Source organism: Solenopsis invicta, chromosome 13 (genome assembly GCF_016802725.1).
Source record: "Solenopsis invicta isolate M01_SB chromosome 13, UNIL_Sinv_3.0, whole genome shotgun sequence".
Taxonomy (NCBI): Eukaryota; Metazoa; Arthropoda; class Insecta; order Hymenoptera; family Formicidae; genus Solenopsis; species Solenopsis invicta.
The window spans coordinates 14871826-14899375 of record NC_052676.1 but is presented as its reverse complement, the minus strand read 5'-3'; the positions used below and the strand labels follow the sequence as shown (position 1 = coordinate 14899375).

Genomic DNA, 27550 nt, shown 5'->3' with positions numbered 1-27550 from the left:
ATATCAACATTTAATATATGGTGTAGTATAAAATGATTAAGCTAAACATGTACAGAGATAAAATATATGTTTAATTTCAGTACATATCTCAACCTATGATTTAAGATTTATAATTATTTTTAATGTCATTCTTTAAACAGATCATAATAAATATAGGTTTTACTTCAAATATTATAAAATGCTTCTGTAATGTTATTAGGAGTATAAATTGAAAACCGCCGTTTTTTGTCAAAATTTGAGAATTGATTGTTGAAAAATGATTACATACTTATTCTTGAAAGTATTGTCCATCGCTGGCCACTACTTTCTCCCACCTTTCGGGCAGCATACGAATCCCGCGTCGAAAAAACTGCTCGTCTTTTGCGGCGATCCACGAATCGACCCAGTTTTTGGCCTCTTCGTAATAATGGAAGTGCTGCTCAGCCAGGCCATGCGCCATTGATCGGAACAAGTGGTAATCTGAAGGGGCGTCAGGAGAATACGGCGGATGAGGTAAGATGTCTTATTTCAATGTTTCCAGATAGGTTTTAACGACCTGAGCAACATGTGGCCGAGCGTTGTCGTGCAGCAACATCACTTTTTCGTGTCTTTGCTCGTATTGTGGCCGTTTTTCCTGCAATGCTCGGCTCAAACGCATTAGTTGTGTTCGGTAGCGAGCTCCTGTGATGGTTTCACCCGGTTGCAACAGCTCATAATAAATCACGCCGAGCTGGTTCCACCAAATACACAGCATGAGCTTCGAGCCATGGATGTTTGGCTTGGCCGTCGAAGTTGATGCATGACCGCGGTAGCCCCACGATTTTTTTTGCTTTGGATTATCATAATGGATACACTTTTCATCGCCGGTTACAATACGATGCAGAAAACCCTTCCGTTTTTGCCGTTGGAGCAGCTGTTCGCACGCGAAAAAACGCCGTTCGACGTCTCTCGGCTTTAATTCGTATGGCACCCAGTGTTCATGCTTTTGGATCATTCCCATGGTTTTCAAACGATGTGAAATAGCTTGTTGAGTCACGCCCAATGAATCTGCAAGCTCCTGTTGCGTTTGAGATGAATCTTCATTCAGTAATGTTTCCAATTGTGCGTCTTCAAACTTTTTCACCTGTCCGGGACGCTCCTTGTCTTCTACGCCGAAATCACCACTTTTGAAGCGTTGGAACCATTCTCGACACATTCTTTCACTAATGGAAGCCTCACCATAAGTTTTTACAATCATTCGACGCGCCTCAGCCGCAGATTTTTTCCAATTGAAGGCAAAAAGCAAAACTTCCCGCAAATGATGCTTATTTGGCACAAATTTCGACATTTTCGATCACAAAAATATATAACGCCGATAAAAATTCACAACTGCAATGATAAGGAATTGTTGCCAGATGCCCAACCTTACATTTAAAATTTTTGATCTAACGTTTGGCGCCAGCATTTATCGTTGCCGCCATCTACTGGAAAACGGCGGTTTTCAATTTGTACTCCTAATAATTTAACAGAATAATTTGAAAATAATTTCTTAAATATTTATTTCTTTATATGTTGTACTTATTGCTATTATCATTAAAGAATTCATATTTTATGTACAGTTGCGTTCATTATAGTTGCGACACTTTTTTATGCGTTTCTGAACGCGCAATTATATTGAGACCTGAAAACGTGATTGGTTTTTAGTTGTGGATCCTACCAATTACGCTTGCCGCTTGATAAGCAAGGCTATATTCTAAAAACCATTGAAGAAAAAGTGTCGCAACTATAATGAACACAACTGTACACTTGACACTTATTCATACAATGTAATAACCATATTATATGATATTATAGTATTATAATTAGGACGCGGATTTGTGCATGATCCCGTGTCGCACGGCAAAAACCGCTGCGTGCGAATGAATCGAGTGCTTGCTGCGTTTCTTGAGAAGACCCGATGCTTGTCAATTTCATAGAATCAGAATTTATTAATAAATTGAATCCGTTGAACACATAAACATTTGTGTTATTTTTAATTGACATTGCCAATTTTTTGTGTAAAAATTTCGACATTTTGAAGAAATGTGTTTTTACGTAATCTCGAATTAATGCTGAAAATTTTTTCGTGTTTTGTTTATGTTCACATGAAGTAGACCGCATTAAGCAGGCCGCAGCGGTTCTTTGCGCGCGACACGGAATCGTGCACGAAAATCCGCGCCTTAATTATAATACAAAATTACATACTTTTTTTAGTTATAACAATTTGTTATGCAGATAAGTTGCATAACAATATACACACATGTATAGAGGAGAAGAGGGTAATATAGCACCCATTTTCATTTTATTGAATAACTTTGTTTATAATTAATATTTTCTATTGAAACTTGAACGATTACATTTGTCAGAGTGTTGTTTGACAGATTCTAGACTCAAAGTAACAATAATAATAATAAGTAAAGAGGGCCATAGCGGGTAAACGCCAGTACGTCACTGCGACTTAGAGAGGTCTATTGTGACGATGCCCTAGCTGGGAAGCATTTGGACACAGTACAATTAGACACAAACCACTGACAGCACTTGAACAGAAGAAAATTACTATACACCAGCCGCTGTGATTGGCTGTGTCCAATTGATGTACTGTGTCCAAATGAATGCTTCCCGCCCTAGCTTAAGTTTGCGCCAGGTCGAGGCTTATGAAGAATCCAACGACCTGTCGGGGATCTATCTCTCTAATCTGATCGGGGGTGATAAGCACCTTTCCTAAGAATTTCTGTCTGAGGTAGCCGGCGGCCGGACAAACACACATAATGTGCTCAGCTGTTTCAGCCGTCTCTATGCAGAAGCGGCGGCCATTGTCCTTAGCCTTGCCAATTAAGCTGAGGTGATATCTAAGTTGGCAGTGTCCAGAGAGAAGGCCTACCAGGGTGGTTAGATCCTCTTTGTCCAGGGACAGTACAATCCTTGTTCTTTACAGCGAATATGTGATTAATTTCTTGGTCTGGGTCAGTTCCGTCGTGCCGCTCCAGTATGAGGACTTTAGTTCATCCTCCCAGTATCTTATGAGTCCTTTAATGTGTTGGCAGTGACTCCGCACCTGGGCTTCGGCCATGTCGGGGGCGCGTGCGCTTCTTTCCTTGCGAGCTCATCTGCCATCTCATTGCCTCTAATACTCTTGTGTCTCAGGACCCAGAGAGTGACTTGGTTGTTCCTGGCGAAAAGCTGGAGGTTGGAGATGCATTCCCAGACCAGTGCAGAATTGCATGCGTGGGCTGTAAGAGCTTTACCGCTGCTCGACTGTCTGTTAGAATGTCAATAGTTGCGTGTTTTATACCTTTTTCCCTGTTGATTATGGCGCATGAGTTTATAACAAACACTTTTGCTTGAAGGATGGAAGGCACTTCGCCCATGGAGATTGATATATGGCAATTAGACCCGTTGATAGCGGCTTTTGCTGCGCCTGTTGCTGTTTTGGAGCCATTTGTGTACAACTGTAAGGAGTCCCTCCTGAAAAGGCCCCTCTCTGTGCTTCTTTGTCTGTGTAGACAACCTCGTAATTGTGCGCAAAGACATATTTTGTCTTCATCGCATCCATGGGGAGTTGAGCTATGTTGCTTAGGCCGTCCGTTGTGAGGATCTTCATATGTCCAGTCCAATCGATATAGGATTGTAAAAGTTTAAGATTTGGATTGCCGAGCTGAAGGCTATTTTCTGAACCTATAGGTAGAGGGGCAGCAGGTCTAGAAGGACCTGCATAACTGCTGTGGGGCATGTTCTCATTGCCTTCGTGATGCTGAGGCATGCAAGCCTTTGAATCCTTTGCAGCTGTTGTTGCGCTGCTCTCTGTTTGGTCTTTGGCCAACATTTAGCGGCTGCATAGGTGATCATGGGTCTAATTATAGCCGTGTATGACCAGTAGATCATTTTTGGCTTGAGACTCCAGTTTTTACCTAGGAGTCTATGGCAGGTATTGAGTGCCAAGGCAGCTTTTGACTGAACCTTCTTCAGTAGGAGTTCCATGTTAGTTTCTGATTTAGGATAATTTCAAAATATTTGACCTGTGCCTTGAAACCAACCACAGTGCCGTCCACTGTGGGTGCTGTGAGGTGTAGCTTCCTTCTTCTGGTGAATGGCACAATGGTAATTTTTTGGGGTTGATGCGTAGACCCTTTTGTCTACACCATTGTTGCGTGATGTTTAGGGCTCTTTGCATTCTGTGTGATACAATGGCATCTAGGGTCTGCCCCTTGATAGTAATGACTATATTGTTACGGTCGTGCGATATTTGTAATGTGTCACCGCATAGTTTATGTAATCGATAGTAATGAGTTGACGGTCGCTCGTTGACGACGGTTGTTGTTATGTTGCTTACGTCTGGAGCCTCGTTTCGGTGACGGGCGTGTTCTAATAAACGTCTCAGTTCCTTTCAAAGAATCTGCTCAATTATTTATTGTGCGTGAGTGCGCGTGAGTGTCTTGTGCCACCGTCGGACGTAACAATTTGGGGGCTCGTCCGATTTGAACGACGAGCAATGGCTTTTATATCACGGAGCCCATGAAAGGGGATGTGCACGCGTTCTACAACGTTTGCGGAGCAATCTCTACGAGATGACGAACGCCCATGCATGCAGTCTTCGGGCGATGCCGTCGAACGAACGACGGAGGATATCGTTGAACGGACGTTGGAGAATTTTAGTAGTGAAACATCGAACGCGGAGACGCTTCTCCGGACGACGTTGAAGGAGTTGAGGCAAATGCGTGAGGAGCGCGCGTTGCAATTACGGCAACAGGAAGATCTTGCAACGCTCTTGCGACAGCGAGAGGAGGAGTTTCGGCATCTTCGGGAAAACCAGCTAAGTCTTTCTAATGATAATGCCGCGAATTTAATCGGGAATGCGAGTGTGCAAAATGATATGCCTCTTGAGAGTGAAATTGACGCATGGCGTGTCGTTTCCTCTTAAAATTCCCTAGAGAGAGAGAGAGAGAGGAGAGAGAGAGAGAGAGAGAGAGAGAGAGAGAGAGAGAGAGGGAGAGTGAGAGGAAGAATTACGGTTTTAGATTTAGGATTTCTTCTTTTCGAAATTGAAATTTCATCTCGGGGCGGAGGGAGACGTTCTATCGTTCCTTTTTCTTCCTGGAGGGCATTGGATTGGGAATGACACGGGCGGCGCTTGGTAACCCGTGGCAGGAGTCCGGGGTAGAGCAGAAAGTCGTCGTGCTTCTCCGAAAGTCCACGCCTTGGAGGACGGGTTCGGGGAATCGTTTTTTTTCTTCGGAAACCGAGAATGAATTTCGATTCTTTTTAGAATTTCTTGGTTAAATTTAAGAGAATGAATTTGCAGCGAACGGTGTTTAGGTTTGGTTAGCAGTGTTTAGCTTCCCGTAGCAGAGGCCCGGATGAGAGCAGGAGGTCGTCGAGTGAATTCTGATTTCAGAAGTGGACGACGCTCGGTAACTTGTGGCAGGAGCCCAGGGTAGAGCAGAAGGTCGTCAAGTGAGTTTTGATTTCAGAAGTGGACGACGCTCGGTAACCTGTGGCAGGAGTCCAGGGTAGAGCAGAAGGTCGTCAAGTGAGTTTTGATTTCAGAAGTGGACGACGCTCGGTAACCTGTGGCAGGAGCCCAGGGTAGAGCAGGAGATCGTCGAGTAGATGGCGATTGCAGACGCGGACGACGCTCGGTAACCTGTGGCAAGAGCCCAGGGTAGAGCAGTGGGTCGTCATTTTGGTCTGAATCGCGGAGGACGATGCTCGGTTACCCGTGGCAAAAGCTGGGATAAAACAGAAGAGAATCTAGGATTTCTTTTTCTTCCAAAAAGGTGCTGGTTTGGGAGTGACACTGACGTCGCTCGATAACCTGCGGCAGGGGCCCAGGGTAGAAGTCGTTAAACCTCCCTGGAAATCCTCACCTTGAGAGAAATAAATTCTTAACAGTCGTTCTTTCGTTAAGAGTTTAAAATGAGTTTCGATTCTTTTTCTTCTAGTTTGCAGGAGAGGACGATGCTCAGTAACCTGTGGCAAAAGCCCAGGGTAGAGCAGAAGATCGTTGATTTTGGTCTGAAGTGCTATGTTTTGTTTTGAAGATTCTTGTCTGTTGGAAGTTGTGACGATCTAAGGTTTTCTTTTTCTTCCAAAAAGGTGTTGGTGTGAGGTTAACGCGAGCGACGCTCGGTAACCTGTGGCGTAGGCCCAGGGTAGAGCAGGAAGTCGTCGTGCTTCTCTAGAAATCCTTGCCTTGGGGGAAGGGGATTCTGAGGATCGTTTTTCTTCCAAAATCGGGGGGGTGTGAGAGAGAGAGAGAGAGAGATAAACTAATGTTTTGTGAATTGAGCACTTGTCGGATTTTATTTGTTATTTCAGTTTGGAGGCTTGCAAGGTGGAACCGTTTCGACGCGTAGAGGGAAGTCTGCGAAATTCTTTTTTTAAGAAGACCGCCTCGCCCCGGTTTTTGAATCGAGGTTTTTCCGAGGGCCTGAGGGCAAATGCCGAGGCGGGGACATAGGGAGCTTTTAAGGCGTTGGGTCCTCGAGAGTAAATTTCCCCCCCCCTTGTCCGAAGAATCAAGAAAGAAGCACTCAAGAATCAAGATGAAGAGTTTTGTACGAGCAAAGATTGAAGCGAGAAGGTTCCGTTTTGAAGAAGAGGTTTCGCAGCTTCATGATCTCTGGAAGAACAAGCCTTCCAGCTTGGTTGTCGGGACGACAACTTTAAAGAAGGGGGGCAGTGTTACGGTCGTGCGATATTTGTAATGTGTCACCGCATAGTTTATGTAATCGATAGTAATGAGTTGACGGTCGCTCGTTGACGACGGTTGTTGTTATGTTGCTTACGTCTGGAGCCTCGTTTCGGTGACGGGCGTGTTCTAATAAACGTCTCAGTTCCTTTCAAAGAATCTGCTCAATTATTTATTGTGCGTGAGTGCGCGTGAGTGTCTTGTGCCACCGTCGGACGTAACAATATCATTGTCATATCCGTGTACCTCGTATTCATTGGTTTTTGGCGTGTTCAGGAGATCATCCACAATCACCGACCAAAGAATCGGTGATAATACCCCTCCTTGGGGGCACCCCTTTGCCGTGGTGATGGTTGCAGATTTTCTCGTCACAGTGGCTTTGACCTTTCGTTCACTCAACATGGCCTTGATCCAGATAGTGACAGTTGGATGTCTTGTTGGAACAGTTGGAAATCTTTTTTCGTTGGCCGCTTTCTCGATGGAGTCGACGTATTATTAAAAGCACTCTTTATGTCTATGAAGGCACATAGGGCTATCTCCTTGGCTTGTGGACCCTTTCTATACTACTCACCAGACGATGTAAGGCGGTAATGATGGATTTCGCTTTTTGATAAACATGCTGATTTTTGTGGAGTGGAGCATGAATCAGCACCTCATTTCTGAGATACTAATCCAGCACTTTTTCCATACTTTTTAGCATAAAGGAGATGAGGCTTGGTCTTTACGATTTGGGTTGAGCACTAAAACGCCCTTTTGGTATAAAGACCACGTTAGTTAGCCTGCCTCCACTGCTTAGGGATATACTCTAGTATGAAGCTGTGTTTGTACAAATTTGTTATGTGTAGCAGCAGGTATTCCATGCCCTTATGAAGCAAGATCGAAAACATTCCATTGTTCCCAGGCGATTTATACGATTTAAAAGATAAAATTGCCCACCTCACCTTTTTTTTTTTTTTTTATATATATATAACGGAGAGGAAATGCGTTACCGCATACCCCAGGTCTCGGGGGAGGCCTGGTGGTTATGTGGGGCTCTTCCCCGCCGACGACGTGTCGACGGGGACATACCCACTAAAACCTCTCCGGGTGTCCTGCCCTGGTCCATGGCTAGGGGGCTCCGGGAACGCGTGCAGCATACTTCCGGAGCCCCCCGGACCCGGTCGGTCTTGGCCGATTCGTCACGCCGGGTGCGCCCTAACGTGGGCGCACCCGGCAGGGCTCGTGGGCCTGATCTGCCCTAGGTCGGGGGTGGGGGACACCAGCCCACCCCCGCCTCTTCCCCTGGCACCCCCGCCTCTTCCCCTGGTGCCCACCTCACCCTGTTTGGCACAAAGATGTGGCTAGTTTTTTGATTCTGCAATAGTGAGGGTAATGGGTCATCAAGGTCCCTTTCTCCTTTTCAGTTTTATTGTCGGTGGTGACAATATGAGCGCCGGGGAAGTGGGTGCTTAAAACTAACATCTCCCCAGCGTTGTCCGTATATTCGCCATTTGCTTTGTTACAAAATTATATATTTTTAATTTTCTATTGTTTAAAATTTTTCCGATTTATGATTTTTCTGCGTTCAGAAGTTCTAAAAGTACCATTAGAAATTTTATTAAAAATATTATTTTATCCCTGTTTAACATTAAACAGCAAGCATAGAATTATGTCTCTAATGTTCCTAAACACGCTCTTTAAAATGACATTTGATTTATCGAAGAAATATTCTGATATAAAAATTTTGTTTAAAAAAACCATATTAATAAAATTCTATGTTAATGTTTTAACTTTATATAACTCGAAATGTATACGGCCGAATAAAAAGTTAAGTAACAAAAGAACACTCGAGTGTAGGTACCGTCGTATGATAATACATTTAAGTTTAAGAATAATGAGGAAGTGCATGTAATTAAAGATTAAAAGTGTACCTTGAGAAAGTTTAGAAGTGCTCAAAAGTGAAAATGTCTTATAACAATTGTCGGTCACTATGTATTGCCATATTAACATAGGAGTAGTCATGCTGTTGACAATAGGAGTAGTCATATTGTCAACAGCAGCCATAATACCCTCTTTTCTCTCTCTTTTTCTCTTTCTCTCTCTTTTTGCGCGCGTAAGTACTGCTCAGACGTTTACTTGTTTGCTTTGCTTTCTTGTACTTTTTCTGCCGCCTTCTGTTTTCTGGGGCCTTTGCTTTCAGACTATCGGTCAAGGGCTTTTTATTCGTTTGACGCCGCTTTCTATGGTGATTGTCTCCTCCTATTTTCATGGTGTTTTCCATGGTTTTCTGGCTCTCGCGATCATTGAAGTTATGGGACTTTCTGTCTAATCATCTTCTTCGGCACCTGCGCTGTCTCGCTTGCGCGAGTTGCGCGGTCTGAGCGTTCGGCAACTCTGCTGCCGGTGTACTGGGACCTACGCGCGTTCTTAAATTTACTGGTTGCGTGGTCGCGCGCGCGTCCGGCGACACATCGTGGATCGGCCTCGCAGTCCTCTCTAGCCAATCGAGATGCCTCTTATCTGTCGGATCTGCAAGAGGTTCATGTCGGCCGCCGCTGCTGTCCAGTGTAAACGAGATGCGAAGCACCCTTTTCATCTGGAGTGTTTAGAGCTTCCTTCCTGCTCTGCTGCCTCTCCTGATGACGTCTCTTGCCCATTATGTGGAGAGCACTGTCGCTTTGGGCGTCAGATTGCCTTCCTCGCATCCAGCACCTCGGCTGACGTCGATTTTCCCGAACCTACGTCCGGCTCAACAAATGCCATTTTTTCCTCTCTTCTTTCCAAGATGTCGAGCATCGAGTCTCAGTTGTAGGATCTTTCCACTATTAAGGCACAACTCATCGACCTCTCCCCAATTAAGCCTTAACTGCTCTTGATGCGTGGCTCACTGCCACTTTGGACGCGCTTACAGCTTTGATTCGAGACCTCAGGGCGCAACAGACTGCCCTCGATCGACGGATGGATGTCCTTGAGGCGCGTGGTCCACCCGCTGAATCGCGCGGGGTGTCAGCGATTGAAAATAGGCTGGAGGCTCTCGAGCGCGCTAAACTGTGCTTGGAACTGATTATCTTCGGAGTTGGGGAACCGCCTTCGGAGAATCTGCGTGAGACGGTCTCTAGAATTGCTTCCGCGATTGGAGTGGAGGATGCTTCCGGACACATTACCTCCTGTTTCCGTATACTTGCCACTGGCGGCCGGCCTCGTCCCATCATCGTTAAACTGGCCACATGTGATGCCCGCAACCGGTGGATCAGCGGAAAGAGAACCAAGGGGAGGCTGGACGGATCCGACGTCCCCGGTCTTCTCCCGGGCATTACTGACATCAATGAGCGTCTCTCCGCTCGTTCTCGTGAGAGAGGCGAGACGAGCCGAGCGAGCCGCCGAGGCGAGACGAGCGGTTGGGGAGAGACGTCTTCACCGCGCTTGGGTGAGAAATGGGCTCATCTACATAAGGCGTAACTTGACACCTTGACACTCCTTTTATTTGCTTTTGGGACCGTGAACATTTACGGGCGTTGATTGCTGGCGCACCGCTCCCGGGGGGGGGGGGACTGCGGGTTCTTCGACTCGCAAGGTTGCCTCCCCTGCCGCGCCCTTCCGTGCCGCACAATCGCTCCACTCTCACTCCTACGGCTCCTGCGCTTCCTCTCCCTCTTCTGAGTGCTTAATCCGTTGCAAATTAGGTTTTCTCAGCTCGTGTTCCTCAGCCCGACAATAAGTGACTCCGTGGCCGTCAGACGACTCACCTGCCACCCGGGGGTTTGTCTCTTTACCACGTGAACTGTCAATCACTTTTCCCCCACTTTGCGGAATTTTTCGATTTTTTTTACCGCGGCTCATTCGACATAATTGCCATGTCGGAGACATGGTTAAAACCCTATGTCCCCGACAGCTTTGTTTACCTCCACGACTATCAATTTGTTAGACTTGACCGCGATGGAAGAGGTGGGAGGGGGGTCGGCCTCTACATGCGTGACGGTATTGGTGCCACAATCCTAGCGTCTTTACCTGAGCTCTATTGCGAACAGCCGGAGTATCTTCTGCTTTGTATCTCTCCGCAGAACTGCCGACCTTTCTTCCTCGCTGTCGTGTATTGTTCTCCCAAACTTGGCCACCTCTCCTTGTTTCGGGCCGACTTCGAAGGACTTCTGCCATTCTTTTAGGAAGCCGTTGTAATCGGCGACTTCAATATTGATCTAAATCGTCTTTCCCACGACTCGGATTCCTTGCTGGACTTCTGTACCAGCAATCATCTTTTTGTAATTCCTTTCGGCAACACTCACCACACCTCATCATCTCACCCGAATTGAGCATGGCATCGTCAGCAATCTTTCCCTCGTCATCTTACAATCAGCTTCCTGTTTCTTTTCTTTCCAATCACAACCTCATTCAAGTCTCACTCGATTTTCTCATCGTCTTCCACCTCGCATCGTCAGCGTTCGCGACTACTCCGGTTTTGATCCTCAAAATTTCTGCAATTTTCTACTATCTTTTGGCTGGCGCGCTATCCTCTACCTACCTACCTCACATAGACGATATGATCTCCTTGCTGCATCTATTCATTACTACCACCCGTGACACAATGATCCCGCTTATGACATTCACTGCAAGGAGACCACCCGCCCCTTGGATCAATGATTCTATTTGCCTGCTCTTGCGAAAGCGAGATGCTGCCAGGAGAGCCTACTTACGTGCTTCATCTTTTGCGCGGCGGGAGATCTTCCGGTCGCTGCGGAATCGAGCTAAGTCCGAGCTGCTTGCAGCTAAGAATAGATACCTCAAACAACGGCTCTGCTCGGTGAAAAGCACCGCGCGCCTTTGGTCCGAATTGCACGCTTTAGGTCTCGCTAAATCCAAAGCACAACAACCACAGCACGACCTTCCTCTGCACGACCTTAACACTTTTTTCTTTTTCGCTCATCTCATATCTTGCGCCTCTTTCGGTCCTACGCACGATTTCTCCCCTCCCCGCCCTTGACCCATCTAATTCTTATCCTCCCCCTCTTCCTTCTTCCTTGTTTCTATCCGATTTTCTACTTTCTCTACATTACACCGGATGTCCTGTCACGCGCTTTATGCAACAGCTCCTCCAACTCTACCGGACCTGACGGACTCAACCGATGCCTTATCCTTCATAGCCTTTCTGTCACCTTCTCCACTATCCTTGATATACTCAACTTTTCCTTTACTACCTCCACTTTTTCCTCTTCTTGGAAACTCTCCCACATAATCCCGCTTCCCAAAACTAAACATCCCTCTCAACCTTCCTATTTTTGCCCAATTTTCTTGCTCTGTTTCCTGTCAAAAGTGCTTGAACGCATGGCATTTGAGCAGCTCTCTTTCCATCTGCAGCGCTCTGATTTCCTTGATCCTCTTCAAACCGGCTTTTGGAGAGGGAACAGTACACAGACTGCTTTACTCAAGTTGATGGATGACGTTAGACTGACCGTCGATCAGCGAAAGGTCACCTTGCTGGTCTTATTTGACTTTACAAAAGCCTTCGACTCTGTCTCCCACCGTCTCCTACTGCGAAAGCTGGAATCCTTCCGCTTATTCTTCTCTGCCCGTCAATGGGTAGAATCGTACCTCACGGGTCGCTATCAGAGAGTGAAGGGTCCTGATGGTTCTTTCTCGTTATGGGTACCAGTTAGCGCAGGAGTTCTTCAGGGATCGGTGCTTGGTCCTCTCTTATTTTCCATCTTCATTGACGACCTCAGACACTCGTTCAGGTACTGTAAACACATCCTCTATGCTGACGATCTCCAAATCTATATTCATTTCTTACCCTCTGATCTCGATGCTGCCCTGAGGCTAGTCAGAGATGACATCGCCGAGATAGAGTCTTAGGTCTCTAACAACCTCTTAACACTCAACAGCAACAAAACGAAGGCGATGCTCTTAGGGAGCGCGAGATGTGTCAACAGCCTCCCTCTATCCCGCATTCAACTGCATTTCAATGGAGTCCAGATTGAGGTCACAAACAAGGCTACCAATCTCGGAATTTCTCTTAACAACACCTTCAACTGGGCTAAACAGGTACGAGGCATTTTGAGCCGCGTAAACGGCATTCTGTGGCGATTAAAATCTTTTAATAATGGCCTCACCCTACGTCTCCGCATGCGGTTTGTGTCCGCATTCATTTTTCCTGTTTTTGATTATTGTGCGGCCCTTTTCACTGATCTCACCGGGCAATAACGATTAAAAATCAGGCGACTGATGAATTTCTGCATAAGGTTTATTTACGGCCTTCGTAGAGATGAGCACATTTTAGATTACTACGACAAACTGGGGTGGCTGAATGCTGATGAGAGGAGGGAGTACCTTATTTGTTGTCTTTTTTTCACTATCATCTTCACCTTCTCCCCCCCCCGTACCTTCTCGAAAATCTTCGTCCTCTCCATTACTCTTTGTCACACCTACGCTCCTTACCTTCAGCTGCTCTCGACCTTCAGCTTCTCTCGACCCCTTTTGCAGGACTTCCACGTACCAAAACTCCTTCCGCTCAGTCGCTTGCACCTTGTGAAATGCCCTCTCCTGTCACCAGGAGAGCCACCTCGATCAATGCGTTCAAACGCACGCTCTTCGACCACTTAAGACGCCGTGGGCGCGGTGTTGGGTTTCCGTCTCTGCCCTGCAACTGACCCCGTGTTACCTCTTGCATAACACGCACTACTCAGATAGGTTTATCTTTGTTCTTTGATCTCCCTCATAGAGTCTACTGTTTCAGCATTATAATTATTATGTTTGCTATGTATTTATAATTTTGTTGTTTCTTATGCTTCTCCAATGTAGTTTATAAAATTTCTATTAGGAGAATAAATAAGTTTCCGCCGTTTTTTATCAAAAATTGGGCATTTATTGTAAAAGAACGGTACCTAATGTTTTATTCAAAGTATTGTCCATCGCTAGCCACTACTTTTTCCCACCTTTAGGCAATATACGGATACCGCGTCGGAAGAATGCTTCATCTTTTGAAGCTATCCACAAATCGACCCAATTTTTTGTATCTTTATATAATGTGAAGTGTTGCTCGGACAGGCCATGCGCCATCGATCGAAACAGGTAGTAATCAGAAGGAGCAATGTCTGGTGAATACGGCGGGTGGGATAAAACTTCCCAATTGTGTTTCCAGGTAGGTTTTGATTAGCGCCGCAACATGTGGACGAGCATTATTCATGCAGAAGAATAACTTTGTCGTGTCTGGAGTAGTAATGGGCACGTTTTTCCTTGAGTACTCGGCTCAATCTCATCAATTGTGTTCAGTAGAGAGCCTCAGTAATGGTTTCATTCGGTTTGAGCAACTCATAATACACGACACCAAGCTGATCCCACCAAATACACAACATGAGCTTTTTTCCATGAATGTTCGGCTTGGCTGTCGATGTTGAAGCATGGCCAGGTGGTCCCCATGATTTCTTCTTCTTTGGATTATCGTAGTGGATCCATTTTTCATCACCAGTAACTATACGATGCAAAAAACACTTTTGTTTATGCCTGGCAAGCAGCATTTCACATGTGAAAAATCGGCGTTCAACGTTTCTCGGCTTCAGTTCATATGGAACCCAGTTTCCTTGTTTTTGAATCATTCACACTGATTTTAAGCGATGTGAAATTGCTGGTTGAATCACTCCTAATGTAAGTGCAAGTGCTTCTTGCGTTTGGCACAAATCTTCATCTAATAATGTTTCCAATTCCGCGTCTTCGTACACTTTCGGCCTTTCGCTACGTTCTTTGTCTTCGACGTCAAATTCGCCGTTCTTAAACTTGTGAAACCACTCACGGCAACTTCTCTCACTTAAGGCAGCCTTGCCATATGCTTCTACAAGCAATCGATGCGCCTCGGCTGCAGATTTCTTCAAATTAAAGAAGTAAATCAAAAGCTTCCGCAAATGACGTTTATTCGGCTCAAAACTCGACATTTTCGCACGAAAAAAGATATATGATGCTGATACAAAATCGCTAATATTTTAAGGTTATGTTGTTGCCAGATGTTCAACCTTACGATATAACGTTTTACAACAGACAATTTCAACCATAACATACTAGTGGCGCCATGTTTTGTGAAACGGCGGAAACTTATTTATACTCCTAATATTTTGCATTTTTATTTTTATTTGTATTTTTAGTTGATTCTTATTTTATTTTATTTTATTTTTATTTTCATTTGGTTTATTTTTTTTTACTGTAATTACTATTACCTTTTCTTTATCAATATCTGTATTCTTATTACTTTTTTGTTAGTATCACTATTTGTTAACTCTGCTCTTGATTTTTGTGTGTGTGTGTGTGTGTGCGTGTGTGTGTGTGTGTGCGTGCGTGCGTGCGTGTGTGTGTGTGTGTGTGTGTGTGTGTGTGTGTGTGTGTGTGTGTGTGTGTGTGTGTGTGTGTGTGTGTGTGTGTGTGTGTGTGTGTGTGTGTGTGTGTGTGTGTGTGTGTGTGTGTGTGTGTCGTCTGATTTTTGTCACTGAATTATTTTTGTCGTCTGAAATTTTTAGAGGACTACAGCCTTAGAACTTCAATAAACGCTTAATCAATCAATCAACCTCTCTTTCTCTGTGTCTCTCTCTTTCTCTCATTCTCTCTCTCTCTCTCTCTCTCTCTGTCTCTCGGCTCCTCTCTGATCACGTGAGTACCTGCGACAACGCTTTGCTTCTGCTTCGCTATTTTCTCGCTTCTTTTCTGCCGCCTTTTGCCCTGCGGGGCTGCCTGTTGCAGTTTGCTTGGTCAAGGCCTCTTCTGCTTGACTCCTGCTTTTGTGGTGAGTGCATCCGGGCCGTCTTAGCTTTCCTCTTGCTGAATGAAGTGCTGCTTTCGGTTTTCTAACCTCTTCTCCTGAGCTGGCCCTCTGTCACTCCGCGCTTGTGCTGCGGGCCGGTCCGTTCGCTTTGCGTTCCGAGACTACTGTGGCTGGGACCTCTCTGTGAGCCGGCGTTCCTAAACTGCTACGGCTGCGACCTCTCGGCGTTCCGACACGCATCCACGGCTGCCCTTCCCCTGATTGGCTGTTCCGGATCCGCCGTCTAATCATGACGCACGCTTGCGGTATCTGTAAGAAGTTTATCTCCGCGGCTGACGCGTTTCAATGCGAGCGCATTGGCCGGATGACATTATTACCATGAAGAATGTGTGGCTGCGCTTCCCGGGTCGACATGCGGCACCGCGCCGGCGGTTCTTTCTTGTCCTGCCTGCAAAGGACAGAGCTTCTTAAGGCCTTCCATCGGTCCTGCTCTGCCTGCCGGTTGCTCGACTCCCTCCGATAACGTTACTGCCCGGGTCACATCGGAAACTGATCCTCTCGAAGCTATGGTTGCCTCGCTGCTTGCAAAGATGACCGTCATCGAGACCCAGCTGCGGGATTTACCCACCATCAAATCTCAACTACAGGATCTTTCCTCGATCGGTCCCCAGCTGGCTGCCCTCGAGACTAGGATGTCCGCCACCTCTGAAGCACTCACATCCTCACTTGCTGAGCTGCGGCAACAGCAGGTGAATCTTGACGCTCGCGTCGCCGCGCTGGAGACGTGTACCGTGCCCGCCGCCACCAATGTCGATGTGCGAATGCTCGAGTCCCGCCTCGACGCCCTTGAGCAGGTCAATAGGAGCTCTGAGCTTATTTTATTCGAGGTGATTGAAACCCCCTCCGAGAACCTTAAAACAATTCTCCGCAACATTACACTTGCTCTCGGCGTCGAGGTCGGCCTCGATCATATCGTGGGTTGCTTTCGCATCCCTGCCAAGGGGGATCGCCCCCGTCCGCTCGTGGTCAGGCTTTCCTCGCGCGAGGTCCGCGATCGGATTCTTGCAGGAAAGCGTTCACACGGAAGGCTCGATGGTTCGTCGGTTCCCGGTCTCCTCCCCGAGACCATCGACATCAACGAGCGTCTCTCCTCCACCCGGGGGACTTTTGCGGCTGCCAGGGGTGCGGTTGGTGCGGGTCGTCTGCACCGTGCTTGGGTGCGCAACGGACGCGTGTTTGTTAGGAGACATCTCGATACCTCGCCTATCAGACTGCGGGGAAGCGAACACCTTTCCGCACTTTTGACCGGTGCCCCTCTGCCCTCTTCGTCCTTCTGCGGGTTATCGCGTGACCTTCGCGATTCGGCGCACGGCCTCGCCGCCGCTCCTCCCCGGATGGGGACGGCTGATGCTGCCGCTGTCGCTGGCGCTAACGCGAATCGTGCGACGGTGTTCCGTGACTTGAGTCGTGGGGCTATTCCCAAGGCTCCTTCAAAACGCACTAAATGAGGCTTTGCCCCCCCTCTCTCCGGACGTTCGGGGCCCTTGCGCATATGCCATGTTAATTGCCAATCCCTCCTTCCCCACTTCTCCGAATTTGCCGGTTTTTTCGGTCGAAGTGACCTCATTGCTCTCTCTGAAACCTGGTTGAAGCCGCACGCGCCAGACAGTTTTGTCCAGCTTCCAGGATATTACATAATTCGCAGAGACAGGGAGGGCAAGGGGGGAGGAGGCGTTGGGGTGTACGTACGTCGCGGCATCAGTGCCGAGATTCTCGCTTCATCGCCGGCGCTCTATAGTGCTCTGCCGGAATACTTAATCCTCCGTATCTCTCCTCTTTGCTGTCGCCCCTTCCTGCTCGCCATAGTCTATTGACCTCCAAAGCTCGGACATCTATCAATCTTCCTATCCGAGTTTGAAAGACTCTATCTCTCTTTCACAACGCTATTATCATTGGGGATTTTAATATCGACCTCAATCGTCCTTCTCATGACTCCGATTTCCTTCTCGACTTTAGCTCCTCTCACAACCTTCATATAGTTCCTTTTTCCGACACCCACCACACTTCCTCATCACATTCCAGAATCGACCACTGTCTAGTCAATGATAAGAATCTAGTTAAGAATTTTCAGCAGTTTCCAATCTCTTTTCTATCAAACCACGATCTCATCAAAGTCACTCTGGACTTCTCTATCTATAGGATTCCACCTCGCGTGATCCGAATTAGAGATTATTCCCTATTCAATTCAGATGACTTTTTTTCTTCTCTCCTCTCTCAAGATTGGCCTGCTGTCAATTCTGCTAGCTGCTTGGATCGTAAGGTCGATCTTATCTACTCTTTTATCAATGACTCATTGACCACCTGCCTTACAAAACATTCGTAGCAAATAAGCCCCCTGCTCCTTGGCTGAACCACCAAGTCAGGTCTCTTCTCTGGCAGAGAGACGCTGCCAGAAGATCCTTCCTCCTACACCCCTCCCCCGGTCAATGGGAAAGGTTCCGGTCTCTCAGAAACTTGGCGAAATCGCGCCTGGTCGAGGCCAAAAATAATTATTTGTCTTGCTTCGCTCACATCGCAACCTTTCGCATTCCTCCTCAAGCACATCTCATCTGACTTCCTCTTTCTTGGCGTTCATTTCTCTATTTCCATTCTATTTTGAGTTCTTTTGCTCTCATTCCTATTGCGTTTCTCCTCTGTCCCTGCGTACAGACGCTACCTCTTCTTACACAAGTGCGATTTTTTTCTTTAAGTTTGCTATTATATTTTATATTTTTTATATTTTATATTATATTCTTACTTTATCTCTTTACTTTAAGTCTTGTCTATTTTAAGTTTATCCGTATCTTTACTTCAACTGTTTTTTCTCTTCATTTTGGTTTATTTTTGTTATCTACATTGTACTCTATCTCGATACTATTTCCTGTATTTATTCTTAGAGGGCTATGCCCTAGAATATTAATAAACGCTCAGTCAGTCTCTTTCTCGAACGTCGGTACGCGCGCAGGACGCCGCTAGACCGTGCACTAGGCACCTGTCTTTGTAAATAGGTCGGGTTTAAATCCCCGAATGTCTGTAAATAGTTCCGCGAATTGTCCGTCTGTTTCCCGTTTGTTCGTCTCTTGATACAATGCGTTATTATTTTTTATTACTTTTATTTTTTCCTTTTATATTACATTTATATTACATTTATATTACATTGTATTATTATTTTTTTATTGTTGCTTTTTTATATTGCGTTCATTACTTTTTTTATTTTTTGTTCTTTATTTTCTTTTGTAATTAATTTCTGCAATAAATCCAATTTATTTTACCGAAATAACACCGCGTACGAAATCAATTCTCTCCCTGCGATACTTTGCGCTCTCGCCACCGTTATCACCGCCCGTGCGCAAAGCGGGATTGTTTCTCACACACACACACACACACACACGCACGCACGCACGCACGCACGCACGCACGCACGCACGCACGCACGCACGCACGCACGCACGCACGCACGCACGCACGCACGCACGCACGCACGCACGCACGCACGCACGCACGCACGCACGCACGCACGCACGCACGCACGCACGCACGCACGCACGCACGCACGCACGCACACGCACGCACGCACGCACGCACGCACGCACGCACGCACGCACGCACGCACGCACGCACGCACGCACGCACGCACGCAAGCACGCAAGCACACACACACACACACACACACACACACGGACACACGCGCGCGCGCGCACACACATACAGGTTGTCCAGGAGCTACAGAACTTACAGCTTTGAGAACATAGAGGAGATGAAAGGTCACAAAAAAGTTCTATACCATTTTACGATTTTCGTTATAATTATCAAGTTATAAAATAAAACGTTTGAGCCTGTGGCTACTGCGTTGTCGTGGTGGCTAATCACTGGCGTATTCCGACTGGCGGGAAATGGAGAGTTATAATGAATGTTTAAGCAGCTAGGTTTTAAATAAAATAGTTTTGCTTTATTAAAATCGCTAAGACAAATAAACCCACGAGTACGTGATCGCGTGTTTACAACTCGAGCCTCGATAGCTATGATTCGAGGTTAGCTCTCGGGAACTTATAGGCCTACTGTACAAGAGTAGTAGAGTCTACGCGAATATGGGTATAGGTATCGGAGCTAACATCACAAATGATCCCGGAGGATTGATTAGAAAATAGATTAATCTTACCAAATAAAACTTAGGAATAATATGCTATCGCTTGCGAACGTTCGCATCAGGTACGCCATGCACGGAGAGAGAGAGAGCGAGAGAGAGAGAGAGCGCACAAGAACGAAGCAACGGCGCGCGGCGAAACAGGTAACGCGTCGTTGTTTGAATTTGCACGGTGCGATGGTCTGAATCTGCCGCACCGCGTGTACATACACTGCAAAAATCAAATGTGTTATTTATCAAATGTGTAAGGAGAAGCTTTAGCTAAAATAACACATTTGATTTTTGCAGTGTATGTACACGCGGTGCGGCAAATTCAGACCGTCGCGCCGTACCAATTCAGACAACGATGCGTCAGCTTTCCCGCCGCGCGCCGTTGCCTACGAGCTAAGCACGATAGCGCGGCGTCACCGCACATTGGCTTAAACGTTTTATTTTATAATTCGATAATTATAACGAGTATCGCAAAATAATATAGGACATTTTTGTTCCTTTTTATCTCTTTTATGTTCTTAAAGCGATAGATTTCCTAGTTCCCGGACACCCTGTGTACACATGTGTATGTGTGTGTGGCGCGCGTGCGTGCGCGCGCGAGTGCGCGAGTCGCGTGTGCGTGTGCGTGTCAAAGATTTAATAATTATATATATAATATTAGACGTATAATTTTTTAATTTATTAATACGGATTTATTCTATATATTTTTGAGGACACGGCGTAATTATTTATGCAATTTATTTAGTATGGAAATATTTATTTTTATTGAAAAATATTTACATTTGTTGCAACTGTAAAAATTAGAGGGGTAAGATATAGAAATATGGAACTATATTATTATGCAGTATATCCTAAAATGAAAACCATTAAGATTTTAGAATTATATTCCGTGTTAGATAAATTTTCATTGAATTCCATGCTTGATGGTTTGCTTCGTACGACAATAACTTACAAATCGTCTTTAGTAAACATTTAACAATTTTCATTAAACCCCGAAAATCTCCCACAGTTGCCGATTCTAGTCGAACGGCATGCGACAGTGCGAGAAAAATTTAAAATATTTTTATCCCAACGCAGTGCAGTGCGGCCTGCCGAAATCTGCCGTGCCTGATTTCTCATTGATCACCGCACTATTTGCCGCAGCTCACCGTATACAAGGAGTCCTAGCTCAACTTAGGTCCCCAACCGTGCTATCCAATTTTGTTTACTAGATAAAAGTTGTGAATAAAACTAGCTGGGACAATGTAAAAACTCTGGGCGTGAAAAGGAATTATAATAAACGTTTAATTACCAAATAGACCAATTATACAAAACACATGTAATTGTATCAATTTATTGCTTTGGTATTATTACAAGCCGTTACTCAAATAAAACAATAAGTCACAAAGTCAAGATGATATATTTGAATCATGATTGAAAAGTTACTTAAGCCCGGTTGTTCCACCTTTTGATAAGTATTAAGTAAATTTAACTGTTAGGTAAATTTTTGTGATTGGACACTGAAACAATCGGGCATTAATAATTATTCTAGAACGCAATAATTTCTTTACAGTTTTTTCAGAGGGGAAAAGGGTTAATATTTAATAATACATGATATTATTTAATTTTGTTTAATTTGGAATTATGTTATGACTTTTTATAACTGAAAATTAATTTGGCGCGCAGTTCATTGAACTTGAGGAAAGTATATAAAATCACACAAACAATATAAGCACGAAGACCTAGCTGCAACCGTAAAAGGCATTCTTGTTTAATTTGTATTTATTCTAGAATTATTTTAATGTTGTTTTGATATTATTTTGTCATGATAACTTTTTATTTTGCTTAGATATGTTTTCAAATTTACTATATGTAAATGTTAGAAACTTTTCTATTAAATTTTATAAGATTTTGCAAAATTCTTTCAATATTATTGCACATGAAATGTGAAAGGACTGGAAATTTTTTTGTTACTGTATAAGGGAGACCGGGGCTATTCGTTAGACCTTTTTTGTGTCTCCTGAGTTCTATATTCATTAAAAAAAAACATGGGACGGTTTAAAAGGTTGAACCTTCTCCTTCACAATCCGGTATAGATAGAACATGGAAGTATACTTCCTTTGAAATACATATGAAAATGTCGACCAATGCCAAGAATTACGAATAGCCCCAAGTCCGGGGTAATTTGTAACGAGTCCGAGAATATCCCAAAATTTGTGTTTTAAGTTGAAAGACTGTAAAAAAACTGTTGTTAAAACTTTTTTTATTTAAAAAAGGATATAGATATACAAAAAACAAATGCAAACATACACGTTCGCATTTGTCACGTCTTTTTATGCTATTGGTGTGACAGATTTCCTAACCTTACAAGTGTCAATCTTTATCGCTTTATAACTTTTTACCTACTTAAGAGCAACGATTTTATATTTATATTCATGTTCTATCTACTAAAATACACAATATTATCAAGTTTGAACTAAATCAATGAAGAACTTTAGTTTATCTCAATGCTTAACTCTGCGTAGCGTAGACGTTCGTAATGCAGTCAACGTAAGGTTAGGGTTACCCATAGGCGCTGCAACCAGTATTAACGAATCGCCCCGGAGTTTACAAATAGCACCAACATGAACTGTGCGCATTATTGCGTATGATCGACAAAAATAGACATCACACAGCAAAAAGTATACACGAAATGTTTCAAATACATTCAACTGGATACGATACATTCAAAGTTTTCAAAAAAACCTTATTATCTTACATAAATTTCGAAGAAATCCTGGCTATCAGAAATTACTTTGATTCCCAGTCAATAAAATGTTATCATCTGTGTCGGCAGGCTGACGGTAGATTCAATCAAGACGTGTTGGCAGACTGAACTCAACTGATCTCAAATTCTGCTTATATTCTGGTGACAGAACCTGTTGATATTCTATGTCAGTAAAATGATAGCACCAGGCGAGCATGCTGTGCTGCCAGCACATGACGCCAGATAGGCTGTAGAATTCGAACATGACATGCGCAACATAATCTGACGGCAGACTGCTAGCACAAATCGAGCACCCCGTGCTGACAAGATCTGATGTTACGTTGGCAGCAGAAATTAAACATTTTTATTCAAAAACTTTTATTATAAAAAAAATTTTTTTTTCAATTTTCTTGCAAATTTAATTCTTATTTTTATTATAGATTAATCTAATTTGCATGTGTTCTATTTTACTAATTACGATTAAGCATTATTTTACAATTTTTAAAAACGCACAGGGCGAGATTTGAACCTAAGATTTTTGGACAATAACCTAATACGCTAACACTGAACTAATCGTATACTTGTGATATTGTTAATAAAAAGTTATATTTGAAGTAAACCTAATTTGAACAGGAAGAAACTTAGGTGTTGAGTATCGCCCAAACATTCTCACTAGCCCTTTGATTATTTAGTTTTAAATATTTTTAAAATAATTTATATAAACTATATAAATAATTAAAACCTGTTTCTGCTCAAACTAATATAGTCAAAAAAACAACAATTGGAAATAGTACCAGAGTATAAAAAAACATTGACGTAAAAAGCACGCTTGCAAAAATCAATTTTACAACTAATTGTTAAAAACAAATTACTAAAAATTGACTGTAGAGGAAAACTGATTATTCCAATTGATTTTACGAGAAAAATGACTCAAGAAACATATAACGTTTTTTTAATTGTTATAAATAAATTAGTTGCAAAATTTATTTTTGCAACATTTCTTTAGTAATTTTTCCCGTAGAATTGATTTGCGTAATCAGTTCTCTTTTAGAGTAAATTTTTAATAATTTGTTTATACTAATTGGTTGCAAAATTGAGTTTTGAAAAGTTCTTTTTACATCAGTAATGTTTTTTTATGTTTAGTCCTATTTCTAGTTCCAATTTTTTTGACTATTTTTGTTAGTCAGACTATGGCCAGGAATGGGTTTTAATTATTTATATATGCAGACAGATAGAAATCTCGACAAATACAATGCGGATAGATACAAATAAGATTCCTGTACGTAATCGCGGGCAGATGCAAATAGAAATTGCAGCTTATAGAATACAAACAGAAACAGAGAGAACATATGCGTAAAGAAATTGATTGGTCCAATAATTAATCAAATGCATAAAAAAATGAATCAATCAGTTTCTTTATGCATCTTTATGTTATTTATGCTTACAATTATTCAAATTTGTCTAAATAGGCCCTTAATAAATTCGTAATGAGTGACGTCACAATTTAAAAATATGCAAAACAGCACGGTTTGCTTGATTACTGCTGCCAACGTGATGTTAGATCCTGTTAGTACGGGGTGCTTGATTTGTGTTGACAATCTGCCGTCAGATTGTGTTGTGCAGGTCTTGCACATTCTGTCTAATTCTGTTGCCAATCTGACATTAGGTGCTGGCAGCACGGCGTGTTCGCGTGGTGCTGCCATTCTGCTGTCAGATTGTCGCATAGATCCTGCTCGTTTTTTGCCGCTAATCTGACGTCAGGTCTTGTCAGCACGCGGTACTCGATTTCTGCTGCCAGTCTGCCGTCAGATTATGTTGCGTAGGTTATACTTCATTTCTGCAACCAATCTGACAACAGACCTATCAAAATTATTTGCTCGATTTCTGCTGGAATTAAATGCCGACAATTTCTGTCCTATTTCTGACAGCAGTTTGCTGACACCGCAGATATTGCAGAGTCTGTATGAAATCTGTTGTCTTTCTAGCAACAAAAATTGATAGCAGACTCTCCGAATAATCTGTTTGTTCACGTTTGGCTGTTGCAAAACATACTTTTCACTACTACGACTTCAATATGACGCCGTTGCCAACAAAACTTTATTAGCAACATCGTTACATTAGGACGTGTTTACAGTGTTTAAAGTAAATTTTTAATATGTACCCATAAAAAGATATTTCCAATTATCGAATTACCCCGTCTAACGATTTTCCCCGGTTTCCCCTATATAATACAACTCTTTAAATTTAATTTAGTTACTGATAGAAATAAACATATTATATTATGTATATAAATACTCCAATTTTATAATAAATTTATTTATGAAAATACTATGGTGATTACATTTTTAATTACGCATAATATTTTGTTATTGTCTATTTATAGGACAACGAATACACTGAACAACGAATGGTTATTGAACGGACCAAATGGAAGCAAAACACCCGTTTTACGCTTTAAGTAAGTTGATATAAAAATTTATTTGCGCTTGACTTTTTGTTTTTCAAATGTTTAAACTAATTTTGTTTATACTTTAGATGTTCTGCTTTAGCCACGCCACCAAAAGATCCACCTGCGAAGCAACTACACATGACTTATAAAATCTTTCAAACCGATACTAGACTCATCAATCTTCTATTGCAATCACACGGCCTAATAGAGGTAAAAGTTTTAATATATAGTAATCAAATTATCAGATATATTACATGATTTATATACATAAAGCTAACAAGGGGAGGACCAGGTGAGAGACCCTGGGATTTTGATCCCAATTTTTTTAATTATTTTGGAGACGAAAAAAAAGTTTACGTCTCCCGGTGTTTCATCGAATAGGCCTTAGTTTCGAAATAATAAATTCGTGAAAATTGGCCATACCGCGGCGCGCCGTATGAGCCTTTCCGGTAATTGTTCTCGCAACCAGTGCCGTCGGCTCCGTGCGTTAGGTGCTTGCTTCACAATCGTAAGATCCGGGTTCGCTCCCGGACGTGTGCAATATTTTTTTTTCTTTTTTTTTAATAAATGTATTTATTTATCTTGATGATATTAATATAGTATGCAAATTTCTAAAATAGAAAATTTAATTTAATATCATTTTCTAAACTTCAATTTAAATTTAATTTGAAGGGAATTTGAATTCAAGTAATAATATTTGAAATAATAAATAGGTAATAATAATAATAATATATGTTATTTGAAATGGATAACATATAAAGGCAACGTATTTAAATTTTCAAATTATTTAATTTAAAATTTAATTGGAAATAATATTAACAGTATTTTAAAATTCTAGTTTTTAAAATAATTAATCATAAAAGAAGAATAATAAACAAACATCTGATTGTGAATGTGAATGTAAATACTTTTATTACAAAAGTTAATTATTTAAGTATTGCAGATTTATTACAAAATTAAATTATTTTGATGAGGAACAATTACTTGGATGATAAACATCATAAAAACGTGAAAGAATTTCGGTTTTATAACCGACTACATACCTGCAAGGGGATTAAAAACCTCTCGTTTATTTACCATTTAATATCCGCTTCTTTTACCAGTGTTAAATTTAAACAATTTGAAAATTTAGATACGTTGCTTTTATATGTTATCCATTTCAAATAACTTATATATTATTATTATTATTACCTATTTATTATTTCAAATATTATTACTTAAATTCAAATTCCCTTTAAATTAAATTTAAATTGAAGTTTAGAAAATGATATTAAATTAAATTTTCTATTTTAGAAATTTGCGTACTATATTAATATCATCAAGATAAATACATTTATTTAAAAAAAAAGAAAAAAAAATATTGTACACATCCGGGAGCAAACCCGGATCTTACGATTGTGAAGCAAGCACCTAACGCACGGAGCCGACTGCACTGGTTGCGAGAACAGTTAGCGGGAAGGCTCCTCATATGGCGCGCCGCGGTATGGCCAATTTTCACAAATTTACTATTTCGAAACTAAGGCCTATTCGATGAAACGCCGGAAGACGTAAACTTTTTTTTCGTTTCCAGAATAACTAAAAAAATTGGGATCAAAATTCTAGGGTCTCTTACCTGGTCCTCCCCTTGTAAGTAATTAATCTCTTGACTGATGTATATAGATGTCATCATGGACTAAGAAGGCTCTGAGTGTAAATGATATCTGTAGACGTGATTAATTGTCATTTTCTATTATAAATATTGTTAAAATTATTCAAAGTATTTTTTTTTTAATGGGTTAAAATCAAAAATTTCAAAGAAGGAAACTCCATAAGGCTGATTTATGATTTAGTTTGGTATTTTATTTTAAACGATCAGAAACGTTTTATTGTTGTAACAATTATTGAAGTCAGATGATTTTAGTTTAAACAGATGTATTTGGCATCTGTTTATCCTTGCTAATTGACTTCATTTTGTTGATTCCTATATAGTGTTTGATCCTTAGAAATAAACAAGATAAATGTGCACAGGTTTATCTTGTTTATTTCATAAACAGCAGGTCACATGATGCTTGTAGTGATATTATATACATGCCTAATGCTGTTTTGAAATCAATTTGTCAATATATAAACGGCTATATTCTGTCTTCATTGCTCATTACATGCAGAAGAAAAAGTAAAGCTTAATTCATTTAACTTAATCTAAAGCTTATCAGCTTAAGCTAAAAATTATCGATAATTTTTATAATAATAAAATTTAGTAAAAAGTTATTTATTAGTTAAATTATAGACGTAAAAAAATGATTAATTTTTTTGTAATTAGTTTTAATTTGTTACTAATAGATTTAGAACATTTTTCTTCAATAAAATAAAATGTATAACAATTTTTAAAAGCAAAAATATAGAAAAAAGAACGACCGATAATACAACCGATTCTAGATGTATAATAATTATTAACAATAATAATTTATTCTCCTAAATGCTATATGTATAACATTTCGACTTTACTTAGTCTTTATCAGCTTAAGCAAAATCATTACTATCGAATCTCAGTAACTCAAACTTCTATAATTTGAAAACCTCTAAGGTACTTGAGTAGAATAAGGCGCAGAACTAAATAAGGCCCACTTTTAAATTTACCATTTAAAAACGCGCTTTATGTTTAAAATATATGCTTAAAAAATATGTCATAGGAAGTAGACAAAGACTGACTATTTATTTACCGGTATTTAAATTAATACCGGTAGCAACACGTTTATTCAGTGCAACGAAAACTTGTAACAAAGTGGGTAAATGAGCCGTTTTTATAAAAATGTGTTTTAAAT

General features: G+C 42.1%; 1 protein-coding gene across 4 annotated transcripts in view; it reads left to right on the top strand.

Annotated features, from left to right (window-relative positions):
• The window catches only part of LOC105206378 (tubulin polyglutamylase TTLL5), a 144710-nt gene that overhangs the window by 28757 nt on the left and 88403 nt on the right, over positions 1-27550 (top strand). For 3 of the 4 annotated variants that reach the window (XM_039456866.1, XM_039456865.1, XM_039456868.1), the window contains 2 exons: positions 24684-24758; positions 24836-24959. In XM_039456866.1, coding sequence (XP_039312800.1) covers positions 24684-24758; positions 24836-24959 — 199 coding nt within the window. Of the gene's footprint in view, positions 1-12570; positions 12701-24683; positions 24759-24835; positions 24960-27550 lie in introns of those variants that run through there. The other variant, XM_039456867.1, reaches the window with a different exon arrangement.